Genomic DNA, 13,713 nt, shown 5'->3' with positions numbered 1-13,713 from the left:
GCTTCCATGGTCTCACCCCTTCCTATCTCTGTAACCTTTCATGGTAATATCTTATGGGTGTGGTCATGATTTGGAGATGCAGGTGTTGGACTGGGGTGTACAAAGTTAAAAATCACACAACACCAGGTTATAGTCCAACAGGTTGAATTGGAAGCACTAGCTTTCAGAGCGCTGCTCCTTCATCAGGTGGGTGTGACCTGAAGAAGTAGCGCTCCGAAACCTAGTGCTTCCAATTCAACCTGTTGGACTATAACCTAGTGTGGTGTGATGTTTAACTCTGGGTGTGGTGACACTCTGGGATATCTGTTTTTTTCAAATCTGCCATCTTGTGCTGCTCCTAGTTCAGTCCTTCCATAGTCAATATCTCTCAGGTGCCTAGGCTTTCAAATGTCCTCCCTAAATCACTCTGCCTCTTTCAGCTCCCTTTCCTTCTTTACCAACCTCCTTAAACAAAAAAAACCTATCTTGTTCACTAAGTTTTTGGTCAGCTCCTTTAATATCCCTTTCTAGTATGGTATGGGTGCTCAGTGAATGCAAGTTGTTGTTATAGTCAGAAAGTGACAATTTGACGTTCTAATTATAGACAAGAAAATGCCACGGGTAAAACAGGTGGAGTTCAAAAATTTTTAAAATGCCGTGACCTTGGAGCACCAAGGGATGTCACAGAGAAAATAAAAAAGACAGTGAGCACAGGGAGGAAACCTGCTTGGATAGGGACATCATGCCAGAGTGCTTGACGGTGCTCATTGTCAGCTATGTCAAAAACAGCCAGAAATAGATTAGGTGACCACAGATCATTCAACTTAACATCAGCAGTCAGAGCATTTTAAAATTCTGTTGTACAGGGATGGGCAGTAAAGGTTGACAACGTTGCCAGCCGCACTTATATCACTTGAACGAACAAAACCAAAATAATATTCAGCCAAAAGGACACGGACGAGAAGGGGACAGGCAGCATGTAAAAGTTAAATCTGGTCTGATAAATTTGATTAAATTCTTTGAGGTTAGACTGCAGTAGTGAAAGATGTGCATGTTCGGCCTATGAGCTTTCAAGAATCGGGCTTGATAAGGTTCCAAACAGAAACATTGAAAAATACATGGCTGAGAAGGGGAACATTCAGCCCACTGTGCTCATACCAGGGAAAGAGAGCTGAAGCACAAAGTTGCAATACATAGATTATCATATGAACCAGACGTCACTGAATCAGAGATTAAATGCACAATCTGATGGTGATGACACCCCATGAGCTGAACAGCAAGCACTGAGAGGTTTGATGATAAAATAAACAGCAAGGGTAGAAAATTAGTTCAAGGATAGTGTTCAGAGAGAGTGGTCAATAGGTTTCTTTTTGACTGGTTGGTTGTTAATGTTCCCTAAATGTCACAGGTATCACCATATAATAATGTAGAAGGTGCTGTTCCTTGTCAGATACTGCATGTGACCGCTCACATTTTAAAGAGGACATCATTTGGCACCATTGCATTTCTTGATACATCAATAATCTCAATATAGATATGGGACCTCAATGCCAAAACACAAAGATAACCTAAAAATAGAAAGCATTTGTAACTGTGAAGAGGATTCCGCATGACCTCAGGCAGTGAGATATTCAAATAAATTTATGTCGCAGAAAAGTGATTTTTTATTTTAGGGGACCAAGAAAGAAACACAATAGGGTCTCAATTATAGAACCAAGAAGAGTAGAACAGCAGAGAGGAAAGCTACAGATAAACCCTCCGCCAAGTGGAAATGTGATCCAATACGTTGATTCTAATGGGGGTAGAATATAAAATTAAAGAGGCAATGTTACAAGTGTGTCATCGTTGGTAGCATATGTTCGAGTACTTGGGTTCAGTATTGGTTGCTCCAAGTTAGGAAGGATTTTAAGGAAATTCACCCAAAGAGAAGATTTTACTTATTGATATTAAAACTAGGGGTCTTTTAGTCAAAATGATGAAGAGATGGTTAAAGATATTCAAAGAGACTTTGAATATCTTTGCAAAATTAAAGAGGCTTTGCAAAATTAAAGATAAAAAATATCTTTCTGCTAATTAGAACATTAAGATCTGCAGTGAAAGCTTACATAGAGAGATGAAGGGAATTTAGTTACAGAATACATTGTGAGGATGTGGAAAGTCTGATCAGAAGCAGAAGGGATCAGAATCCAAAATAGCCCATAAAACAGAATTGGAAAAGAACAAAATGAAAAGATGAGAAAAGGATAGCGGAATGGGGAAGAAAATGAGAGACAGCACTGATAAAATGGACCCTGTCAGAGGGACAGCGCCAGTACAATGGACTGGAGAGAGTCAAGAAAAAGTGAGGACTACAGATGCTGGAGTCAGAGTCGAAGAATGTGGTGCCTGGAAAAGCACAGCCGGTCAGGCAACATCCAAGGAGCAGGCGAATCAATGTTTCGAGCATAAGCTCTGATTCCTGATGAAGAGCTTATGGTTGAATTGTCAACACTCCTGCTCCTTGGATGCTGCCTGACTGGCTGTGCTTTTCCGCCACCACACTCCTCGACTCTTTATAGAGAGTCGCCATTGATACGATGGACCCTCTCAGAGGGAGAGCTGTGATAAGATGGACCCTGTCAGGGGGAGACCGCTGATACGATGGACCCTATCAGAAAGACAGCACTGATATGATGGATTCTGTCAGAGGGACAGCACTGATGTGATGGACTCTGTCAGAGCGACAGTGCTGATATGATGGACCCTATCAGAGAGACAGCGCTGATATGATGGATTCTGTCAGAGGGACAGCATTGATGTGATGGACCCTGTCAGAGAGACAGTGCTGATGAAATGGACCCTGTTAGAGAGACAGCGCTGATAAGATGGACCGTGTCAGAGGGAGAGTGCTGATGTGATGGACCCTGTTAGAGAGACAGCGCTGATACAATGGACCCTGTCAGAGAGACTGTGCTGATGTGATGGACCCTGTCAGAGAGACAGCACTGATGTGATGGACCCTGTTAGAGGGACAGTGCTGATGTGATAGACCCTGTCAGAGGAAGAGTGCTGATGTGATGGACCCTGTCAGAGGGAGAGCGCTGATAAGATGGACCGTGTCAGAGGGACAGTGCTGATGTGATGGACCCTGTCAGAGAGACAGCACTGATGTGATGGACCCTGTTAGAGGGACAGCGCTGATAAGATGGACCGTGTCAGAGGGAGAGTGCTGATGTGATGGACCCTGTCAGAGAGACAGCACTGATGTGATGGACCCTGTTAGAGGGACAGCGCTGATAAGATGGACCGTGTCAGAGGGAGAGTGCTGATGTGATGGACCCTGTTAGAGGGACAGCACTGATACAATGGACCCTGTCAGAGAGACTGTGTTGATGTGATGGACCCTGTCGGCGGGACAGCACTGATGTGATGGACCCTGTCAGAGGGAGAGTACTGATGTGATGGACCCTGTCAGAGGGACAGCACTGATGTGATGGACCCTGTCAGAGGGAGAGCGCTGATGTGATGGACCCTGTCAGAGGGAGAGTACTGATGTGATGGTCCCTGTCAGAGGGAGAGTACTGATGTGATGGACCCTGTCAGAGGGAGAGCGCTGATGTGATGGACCCTGTCAGAGGGAGAGTACTGATGTGATGGTCCCTGTCAGAGGGAGAGTACTGATGTGATGGACCCTGTCAGAGGGAGAGTCCTGATATGATGGACCCTGTCTGAGGGAGAGTACTGATGTGATGGACCCTGTCAGAGGGAGAGTACTGATGTGATGGACCCTGTCGGGGGGGGAGTACTGATGTGATGGACCCTGTCAGAGGGAGAGTACTGATGTGATGGTCCCTGTCAGAGGGAGAGTACTGATGTGATGGACCCTGTCGGGGGGAGAGTACTGATGTGATGGACCCTGTCAGAGGGAGAGTACTGATGTGATGGACCCTGTCAGAGGGAGAGTACTGATGTGATGGACCCTGTCAGAGGGAGAGTACTGATGTGATGGTCCCTGTCAGAGGGAGAGTACTGATGTGATGTACCCTGTCTGAGGGAGAGTGCCAATATGATGGACCCTGTCAGAGGGAGAGTCCTGATATCATGGACCCTGTCGGGGGGAGAGTACTGATACGATGGACCCTGTCGGGGGGAGAGTACTGATACAATGGACCCTGTCGGGGGGAGAGTACTGATACAATGGACCCTGTCGGGGGGAGAGTACTGATACGATGGACCCTGTCGGGGGGAGAGTACTGATATGATGGACCCTGTCTGAGGGAGAGTACTGATACGATGGACCCTGTCTGAGGGAGAGTGCTGATACAAAGGGTTGAGTACTTCTGTGCAGTAAAATTCCCTGATTCGTTGTTTTCCCTCTGCCAACATCAATTTGTTATTTTTGCTTTCCTAGATCTGTCAAACTGCAAACTAACCACTTTTCCAGTTGCACTCTTCAAAGTCATGAAGGATGTTGTGGCAAACATTCACGTCGTTTCACTGGAAAACAATGAACTGAAATTTATCTCTGGTGAATTTATGACCAACTTTAACCAGCTCCGCGGTAAGTGTTTCTTACACTGACTCAATGCTAGATATTATTCCTTAAGGAGCAATCACTCGGCTCAGTTTAATTTTACATCGCTTCCCTGATAACAGCTGCAGCGATTTTTAAAATGACTGTCATAGGTTTCTAATATTATAAATAACACTGCAAAAAAAAATCACTATAACCACAGCTATTCCTAGTTGTCAAAATGCTGGGAATATATAAAATATTAGCGAGCTGTTCTTGCTGAGTGCCGGACTGTGCCTGGATTTATAAAGTAAGAATTAATAGTTGATGATGAATGTAAAATCAGATCATGGGGCATGAAAGAGTTTTAATTCAGCTTTAAAACAGATTAGATTAGATTACTTACAGTGTGGCAACAGGTCCTTTGGTCCAACAAGTCCACACCGCCCCTCCAAAGAGCAATCCACCCAGACCCATTCCCCTACACCTACAGGCAATTTAGCATGGCCAATTCACCTAACCTGCACATCTTTAGACTGTGGGAGGAAACCCACGCAGACAATGTGCAAACTCCACACAGACAGTTGCCCGAGGCGGGATTTGAACCCAGGTCTCTGGCGCTGTGAGGCAGCAGTGCTAACCACTGTGCCACTGTGCCGCCCGGATAGAGGAAAAGTGACCACAAAGGAATAGCAGCATTGTAAAAACTCATCTGGTTCACCAATGCCCTTTAGTGAAGGATATGTCCTTTCTCACCTGATACAAACATACAATAGGGAACAGAAATAGGCCATTCAGCCCCTCAAATCTGTTCTGTCATTCAGTAAGATCGTGACTGATCTGTTTATGTTGGAATTTGCCATCCACCCCGATAACTCTCAATTTTTCTGCCTATTCACCTCTACCTTGGGTTCTGTATTGGCTGCTCCAAGTTAGGAAGGATTTTAAGGTTGTGAGAATGAAATTCACCCAATGAGAAAATCTTACTTATTGATATTAAAGCTGGGGTTCTTTTAGTCAAAGAGACTAAGAGATGTTTCAAGATATTTAAAGAGACAAGAGGTTTTGGAACGATAAAGATAGAAAATACTTCTGTACTAGTTAGCCTAATAGGAAGTTTTCTGAATATAGAGAATTTTGGAAAGTTAATACCAAGTATCTCCTGCCTCATCAGTTACCTCTTTGAAAACCCTAGGATGATGTCCATCTGGACCCAGAGACTTGCCAGCCACAACTCTTCCAGGTTGCTTCATACCACTTTCTTTGTGATCATAATTTCATCTCTCCCTTCGAACTCCTGAGTTACAGCTTTTACTGGAATATTTTTACAGTGAGGATACAAGCAAAATATTTGCTAATGTCATCTGCCATTTCTTTATTATCTCTTATAATCACCCAATCTTTTTGTAAATTTTGTCCCACATTGTGGTTAGTGTTCATGGGCCTTGGGCCACTCTCACTAGTGACTTCTTTTACCTACTGTTCAGCATCTCCAACCAAAACCGGTTGTACATCTTGATCCTTGGCTGACTTAATTTCTAACTCTTGCACAAATGCCATCTTTGATTAACAATGTTACCCTCCCTCACCTTTACCTAGCATCCTACTTTACTCAAATGTCATAATTCACTATATATTCAGGATCCAATCCTTGTCATTATGTAAACAAATTTCAGTAATGGCTATCAGATAATATTTATTTACCTCACTGTATGGTATCAATTTGTTTATTTTGTTATGGATGCTGTACACATTCAGATACAGTCCTTTATGTTCTTTGTTACCGTTACAATATCTAGTCTTGTTTATTGGTGTATTCCTAGGTTTTTCTGTCTGCCTCTCCCCCTTTCCACCTTCTTGCCATTCTGTGAACCGCATTTTCCATATTATTATTTTCCTTTCTTAAATCGTCTCTTTACATCTTTCCGTATTTGATCCTTTGCTCCACTATTTAGTTTAAACCCTCACTACACCCCTAGTTATGCAGTTCACCAGAACACTGGCTGAAGCATGGTTCAGGTGTAGACAGCCCCACATGACCCTGTCCTGGTGCCAGTGGCTTACGCACATACATCTCCCACACCAGTCTTTGGGGCGTGTATTCATCTTCCTCACGTTATGTACACTATGGCAATTTGTACACGGCTCAGAGATGATAACCTTTGAAGTTCTGCATTTTAATTTGTGCATGGTTCCTCATACTCTCTATGCAGGGCATCCTTTCCATTTCTAACTATCTCATTGATACCTACATGGACCACACCTACTGGATCCACCCCCTCAGGCTGCAAATGCCTTCCCAGTCCTGAGCAGATGTCCTGAAATCTGGCACTGTGCAGGTACCACAGCTGCCTAGACTCTCTCTTTTTGCTGCAGAAAATGGTGTCAATTTCCCTCATTATACTGTTCCCAATGCCACAATTCTTGTTGCTCCCGCACTTGAATGCACCTGTACCATGGTGCCATGGTCAGTTTGCGCATCCACACTGCAGCCCCTACTCACGGCCAAATGAGCTGAGAGGACCTCAGATGTATTGGATAATTGCAGAGCTTGTTGCACCTCCCAGTGGGGCCTCCTATTGGCCTGATTTACAGTCACACCCTCCTGCCTCTGACTACTGACCGTCCGTCCGTCTATCTCAAGTGGTGCGATTGTCTCCAGGTACAAAGAAGCCAAGTAACTCTCCCCCTCCCTGATGTGTTGCAGCATCTATAATCCAAACTCTGAACTTCAGACATTTGCTGCAGCCATGTTTACCTTGAATTGCAGTTTGACACATTATCTGTCCCGCCATTCTTAATGTGTTTTAATTAGGTAATGCTGCTTTGTCTACATGATAAAAATGATCCAATGTTAAATTTCAAGAATAGAAAAAAACCTTAACCAGTTAACACAGACTCACCAATCAGTTAGCCCCTTTCTCTTTTTTATTTCAAAAATATACTCTATTCATAAAATATTTTGATGATCTGTACAATTGCTGAAAATATGTTGCTGGAAAAGCACAGCAGGTCAGACAGTATCCAAGGAGCAGGAAAATCGACGTTTCGGGCATGAGCCCTTCTTCAGTCATCTCCAGCATCTGCAGTCCTCACTTTCTCCTCGAAGATCTGTACAATTGGTCATGCCACACATACGTAAACGTTCAATTTCTTTGCATACAGAGACAGTAATCATTCATATATACAGGTCTGTACGATTACTATCCACATATTTAGCTGGGGGGGGTCAGCGGAGCCCCCTTACTGCATAGGCCCCCTGTGCTTAGGCAGGCAGACGTTACACAGTGGTCTTTCCCCACCGCGCCTTGGCGGCAGCTGCCCCAAGCTTCAGTGCGTCCCTCAACACGTAGTCCTGGATCTTGGAATGTGCCAGTCTGCAACACTCAGTCGGGGTCAACTCCTTCAGCTGGAAGATCAACAGGTTTCGGACCGCCCAGAGAGCATCCTTCACCGAGTTGATGATCCTCCAGGCACAGTTGATGTTCGTTTCGGTGTGCATCCCGGGGAACAGGCCCTAGAGCACGGAGTTCCGCGTCACGGCGCTGCTCGGGACGAACCTCGACAAACACCACTGCATTCCTCTCCAGCCGCCTTCTGTGTAGGCACATTCCAGAAGGAGGTGTGTGGGTGTGTGACAGTCTCGTTCCCCCCGCAGCCGCTTCGAGGGCAGTGTGCAGTGTGGGAGAGAGTCCGGGCGTGCATAAAGGATCTCACAGGCAGAGCCCTTATCACCACCAGCCAAGCCATGTCTTGGTGCTTGTTGGAAAGTTCTGGCGATGAGGCATTCTGCCAAATGACTTTGACAGTCTGCTCAGGGAACCGCTCGATAGGATCTGCCCTCTCCTTTTCCCGAAGGGTCTCAAGGACACTACGTGCTGACCACTTCCTGATGGACTTGTGGTCAAAGGTGTTTTTCTTCATAAACTTCTCCATGAAGGACAGGTGATACGGAACGGTCCAACTTGTTCCGCGGCAGCTGGGCCAGGCCCATCCTTTGCAACACCGGGGACAGGTAGAACCTCAGTATGTAGTGAAACTTGGTGTTTGCGTACCGGGGATCCACGCACAGCTTGATGCAGCCACACACAAAGGTGGCCATCAGGGTGAGGGTGGCATTGGGTGTGTTTTTTTCCCCCGTTGCCCAGATCTTTGTACATCGAGTCCCTTTGGACCTGGGTCAGCTTTTAGCCCTTTCTCTATACAGCAAGAACCATTTCAATCAGTTAAAATGAATCTATCTCTGTCTGTAATTGCTTGCCTTGAGGGACTTTTTTCACCCCTCCTCTTAGTGGTACTGACTGCTTGGTACTTGGTCCTCACTCATTCACTCCTCTGGCCTACAGGTAACACCAGGCCTACAGCAATATGGTTCACTCTTAAGTGCACTCTGGCTGAACAAGTCACTCATTTAAAGGGCAATTTGGGGTATGCACCAAATGCTGGCCTAGCCAGCAACATCCTGTGAAATGACAAAATGAAAATCATTAAATCAAGTGGTTTACTATTCCTAGACCATAGTGGGATGCTGGAAATGCACAGCAGGTCAGGTAGCATCCGAGGGGCAGGAGATGATTTCTGATGATTCCTGATGAAGGGCTTATGCCCGAAACGTCGATTCTCCTGCTCCTTGCATCCTGCCTGACCAGCTGTGCTTTTCTTGCACCACACTCTTGACTCTGATCCCCAGCATCTGCAGTCCTCACTATCCTATTCCTAGACCATGTTCAGCTAGCCTCTAATTACACATGGACCATGACAGAATATGAAGCTAGTACTGCGATAGATAAAATGGCTGGTCTTTGTTACAGAGAGATTTGGTTATAAAGTGGAGATCATTCTACATTCACTATTTCTCTTTAGATTGCTTTTATGGCTTACAGTATGTCAACAACTTTTTCTCTTCAGAGTTAAACCTTGCAGGAAATTACCTCAACCACCTTCCTGATGAAGTTAAATCTTTGACACACTTGACAAGTATTAACCTGGCAAGGAACAAATTCTCAGTTTTTCCACACCAACTAACTGAACTGATAACACTGGAAATGATTAACCTGGAGGAGAATCAGATTGCTGGTGAGTGTTTTAAGTTGGTGGTTCATGTGCAGTGGGTGGTAGATAGATTTGATGTTGTTCAGCAGTGCCTGCAAAATAATCTCTGAGACATTAGACAGCATTTACAAACCATTCATGATGTTTTGAGAGAGTAATTAGACTTGGTTATTTCTCTCGTTCTTCACAGCCATTCCTCTGTTTCTCTCTTTCATGACCTGATTTGTTTCATCATATCACCCCAGATTGAAAAAGAAGCTGGTAATCTCTTGGATGCACTCTGCACCATGCACTGGGCAGATCAAGCCTTACCAGTTAATGTGAATTAGCAGGGTTTGTGTTGAAGCATTCATCCCTCAGTCTCTACTGTTTTTCTCAATGATTTCTACCTCTGCTTCAACTCATCATGTTCCCTGTCCTCTGAGCTCATGGTCCCTTACCCTCCCTTAATTTTTCTCTCCACATAAATTCCCTGATTTTTGGGCCAAAGAGCCTGTCTCTGTGTTGTAGGACTCTATGACTCATATTGACATTTAGCTCTCAATTTCATGTCATCTGGTGATGCTGGTCTTGATCATATTAATCACCGATTCAGCTAAATGCAATCACTTCCCTGTGTCATTCACAATTTGCATAACTTGTCCTCATTCTGACCATATCTCCTTCTGTATCCGTCCCTGAAAAACTATCTTCCAATTCACTTATGATTACACTCACAAAATCACTACTATCCTACCATTTGCCACCTCATTTCTATTTCAAGATGTGTTCCAGGGAATGGGAATATCACTATTACTATCACATTTATTGACCATCCCTAATTGCCCTAGAGAAGGTGGTAATGGTGAGCTGTCTTTTTGAACTGCTAGGCTTCTTAGAGGTTTGATACAACTTCGTGGTTTGCTCAGGCAATTTCAAATGGCAATTAGGAACCAATCACATTGTGTGGTTCTGGAGTCACTCGTAGGCCAGACCTGATAAGGACGGCAGATCTCCTTCCTTAAATGACATTAGTGAACTAGTTAAGTTTTTCCAAATTGGTCACCATTAGATTAGCTTTCGATTTCAGGTTCTTATTGAATTCAAATCCCATTTCCTGCTATGAGATTTGAACCTGTGACCCAGAACGTTAACCTTGGTTTCCAAATTACTAATCCAGTGACTGCACCACTACACCACTGCATTCCTCTTCTAGAGCTACTCACCTGTCCCTCAGCTTACCTTTGACGTCTGAATCCTTAGAAAGAAACACTCTGGCTGCTCCCTTTGGTAAGGAGCTCATCCTCACTTCCTTGACACCAAGACCCTTAACACAGACTTGAGAGGACCCGATGGGCAACGGGTGTATCCATCCACCACCATATCTGCCTGGGTCACCAAAAGCACTTTGAGGTCCTGCTCACTACTCCATATCATGGGGAATGAGAAAATAACATTGAGCTTATTTTCTCCATTGAAAACCATTTTCTTAAACTGCCTATCCTTGCCTTCTCTAGGCATTGGTTTAGAGTTAATATAATTAAACTGGTAATCGAGAGCCTGTCTAAGGCTGATGTACTGCAACATGGGTTTGAATCCCACATGGCAAATGGTGAAATTTGAATTCAGTAAAAATCTAGAATAAAAACGAGTCTAATGATGATTGTGGACTTACCTCAGCTTGTTCCATTCTAGCTAACCTAGCCAGAGAATCACTTTTCTCCTGCTCCTGAGCTGTTACTTCTGATGACTCCAAGACCAGCCTCCCTATATTTTTCATCTGTGTGATGCCCCTCGGCAAAATCATCTGAACGGGTGTAGGTTTAAGATGAGTCATAGAGATGTACAGCATGGAAACAGACCCTTCGGTCCAACCCGTCCATGCTGACCAGATACCCCAACCCAATCTAGTCCCACTTGCCAACACCTGGCCCATATCCCTCCAAACTCTTCCTATTCATATACCCATCCAAATGCTTCTTAAATATTGCAATTGTACCAGCCTCCACCACTTCCTCTGGCAGCTCATTCCATACATGTACCACCCTCTGTGTGAAAATGTTGCCCCTTAGGTCTCTTTTATATCTTTTCCCTCTCACCCTAAACCTATGCCCTCTAGTTCTGGACTCCCTGACCCTATCCATGCCCCTCATAATTTTGTATAAGGTCACCCCTCAGCCCCCGACACTCCAGGGAAAACAGCTCCAACCTGTTCAGCCTCTCCCTATAGCTCAAATCCTCCAACCCTGGCAACATCCTTGTAAATGAGAGGGAAAAGATAGAAAAGGGATCTAATGGGCAATGTTTTCATGCAGAGAGTGGAGAGTGTATGAAATGAGCTGCCAGAGGGAGTGGTGGAGGCTGGTATAATTGCAACATTTAACAGGCGTCTGGATGGGTATATGAATAGGAAGGATTCAGAGGGAAACGGGCCAAGTGCTGGTAAATGGGACTAGATTAATTTAGGATATCTGGTCAGCATGGATGAGTGGGACCGAAGGGTCTGTTTCTGTGCGGTACAACTCTGACTCTATGAAAACTATGAAACTAATAACTTTTAGACAGAGGTATGGATTTCCCAGCAACGAGTCACACAACAAGATTTCATTTTTGTAAGATTTTTACTGTGACAAACTAAAACTTACATCTATTAAACAATGCTTAGTAAGCAACCAATACATTTAATCTCTTATTCCTTAGAAGCTTGTTGACACATCTGGAAAACCCACTTTGCATTTACCCTGAACATGAAGTTTAAAGTCTGACATTTCTCCTAACTCGAACAGGATCGAGTCTCTCAGTTTCACCAGGGTGAAGAGTTCAATGATTTACTTCTGTTTTTCAGAGATACCAGTTGACAGTCTTGCCTCAATGCCCTCCCTCAAGTCGTTGAATATGAAATCCAACCCTTTGAGCAGTGATAGCCAGAGGACTCAGCAGAGTGTGTTGACGTTTGAATTACTCACAAGAGATGAATAAATAGTTGTGGAATAGAGAATGAAGTGAACAATACCACTGGCTCAAGGATTTGGTCCCTGGAAAATGGGATAGTGACTGGCAAAATATGGCATTTTACCAGAAAATATAGCTATGCCAATCCGGAAATCTAACTGCCTTCAATGATTGATTGATTTGTTTGAACCATCCAATATAAATTGAGTGGTGGTTGCACTTAAGTCTTCTGGAGCCTTTATTTATTTATTTGTGACAGCTTTGGTTTTTCAGATAAAGCAATTAAAATTCTGCATTCGCAGTTCTTTCAGTTTTTATTTAAAATTTCTGTTCTATTCTGATTTACAAGAATTTGATCAGAAATTATTTGACCTTTTGAACTAACTATAGTGAAAAGAATCTACAGACAAAAATAGAAATTGCTGGAAAACCTCAGCAGGTCTGGCAGCATCTGTGGAGAGAAATCAGAGTTAAAGTTTTGGTTTCCTGACCCTTCCTCAGTTCTCACCTGAGCCAAAATATTAACTCTGATTTCTCTGCACAGATGCTACTAGACCTACAGTTCTTTTGGTTTCTATTTTCTCCACAGCCGGCTGTTACCCTGAAAAGCTTCACTAATTAAACATCTTTTCTATTGAAATATGAATAACAAATATCACCCTGTCAGCTTCTCCTTTAAGCTGCTGATGTAAAATTGTTATTATATGATGGGTAATGGTTAAGGCTTTACAGTCAAATTATATTTTAAAAAAACACTGTGATAATTACATTAAAAAGCTGATGTGTTAGATTGTTGTGGGTCTGTATAATTATGTTCGGTGATTCACTAGCCAGTTCTGATACAATAGTGTATCTGACACAGCACAATGTTAAACCCATGCTAAACTACACTGTAATTGGTCAGTTATGAGTGTTGCTGAAAAAGGAAACACTCTCATTTTTTTTTCTCTTGTTTGGTTACAAAAGCTTTGAGTTACTGTTCTTGGCCATATCTCAACCAATCAGAATCCACTTGTCAACCAATTAGCATTCTATTTTTTATGGACTATAAATTATTATTCCCCTTGAGCCTTGGTATTCTTGAATCTGTCCTGATTTCTGAAAAACAAATAAAAAGCTTTCACAGCATTTCTCTTTCTCTACAATACTCAAGTTCTGGATGAGCAAGGGACCAACTGAGAAATGTATGTTGAGACATCTGTACAACACACTCAAAACAGAAGACCTTTCTATTGAAATATGAATAACAAGTATATCAC

The 13,713-nt window shown here is 43.5% G+C and overlaps 1 protein-coding gene across 2 annotated transcripts in view; it reads left to right on the top strand.

The window, feature by feature from the left end:
• Positions 1-13,242, top strand: part of lrrc20 (leucine rich repeat containing 20) — a 74,643-nt gene extending 61,401 nt beyond the window's left edge. For both annotated transcript variants that reach the window (XM_043678642.2, XM_043678644.2), the window contains exons 3-5: positions 4,370-4,519; positions 9,380-9,547; positions 12,348-13,242. In XM_043678642.2, coding sequence (XP_043534577.2) covers positions 4,370-4,519; positions 9,380-9,547; positions 12,348-12,481 — 452 coding nt within the window. In that variant the 3' untranslated portion in view covers positions 12,482-13,242. The remainder of the gene's footprint in view (positions 1-4,369; positions 4,520-9,379; positions 9,548-12,347) is intronic.
• The last annotated feature ends 471 nt before the right edge of the window (positions 13,243-13,713 follow it).

Source organism: Chiloscyllium plagiosum, unplaced genomic scaffold (genome assembly GCF_037043375.1).
Source record: "Chiloscyllium plagiosum isolate Xiang-an unplaced genomic scaffold, Cpla_swu_hap1 HiC_scaffold_43, whole genome shotgun sequence".
In the NCBI taxonomy this organism is placed as follows: Eukaryota; Metazoa; Chordata; class Chondrichthyes; order Orectolobiformes; family Hemiscylliidae; genus Chiloscyllium; species Chiloscyllium plagiosum.
The sequence above is the reverse complement of the archived record's forward strand: the minus strand, read 5'-3'. Positions and strand labels throughout refer to the sequence as shown.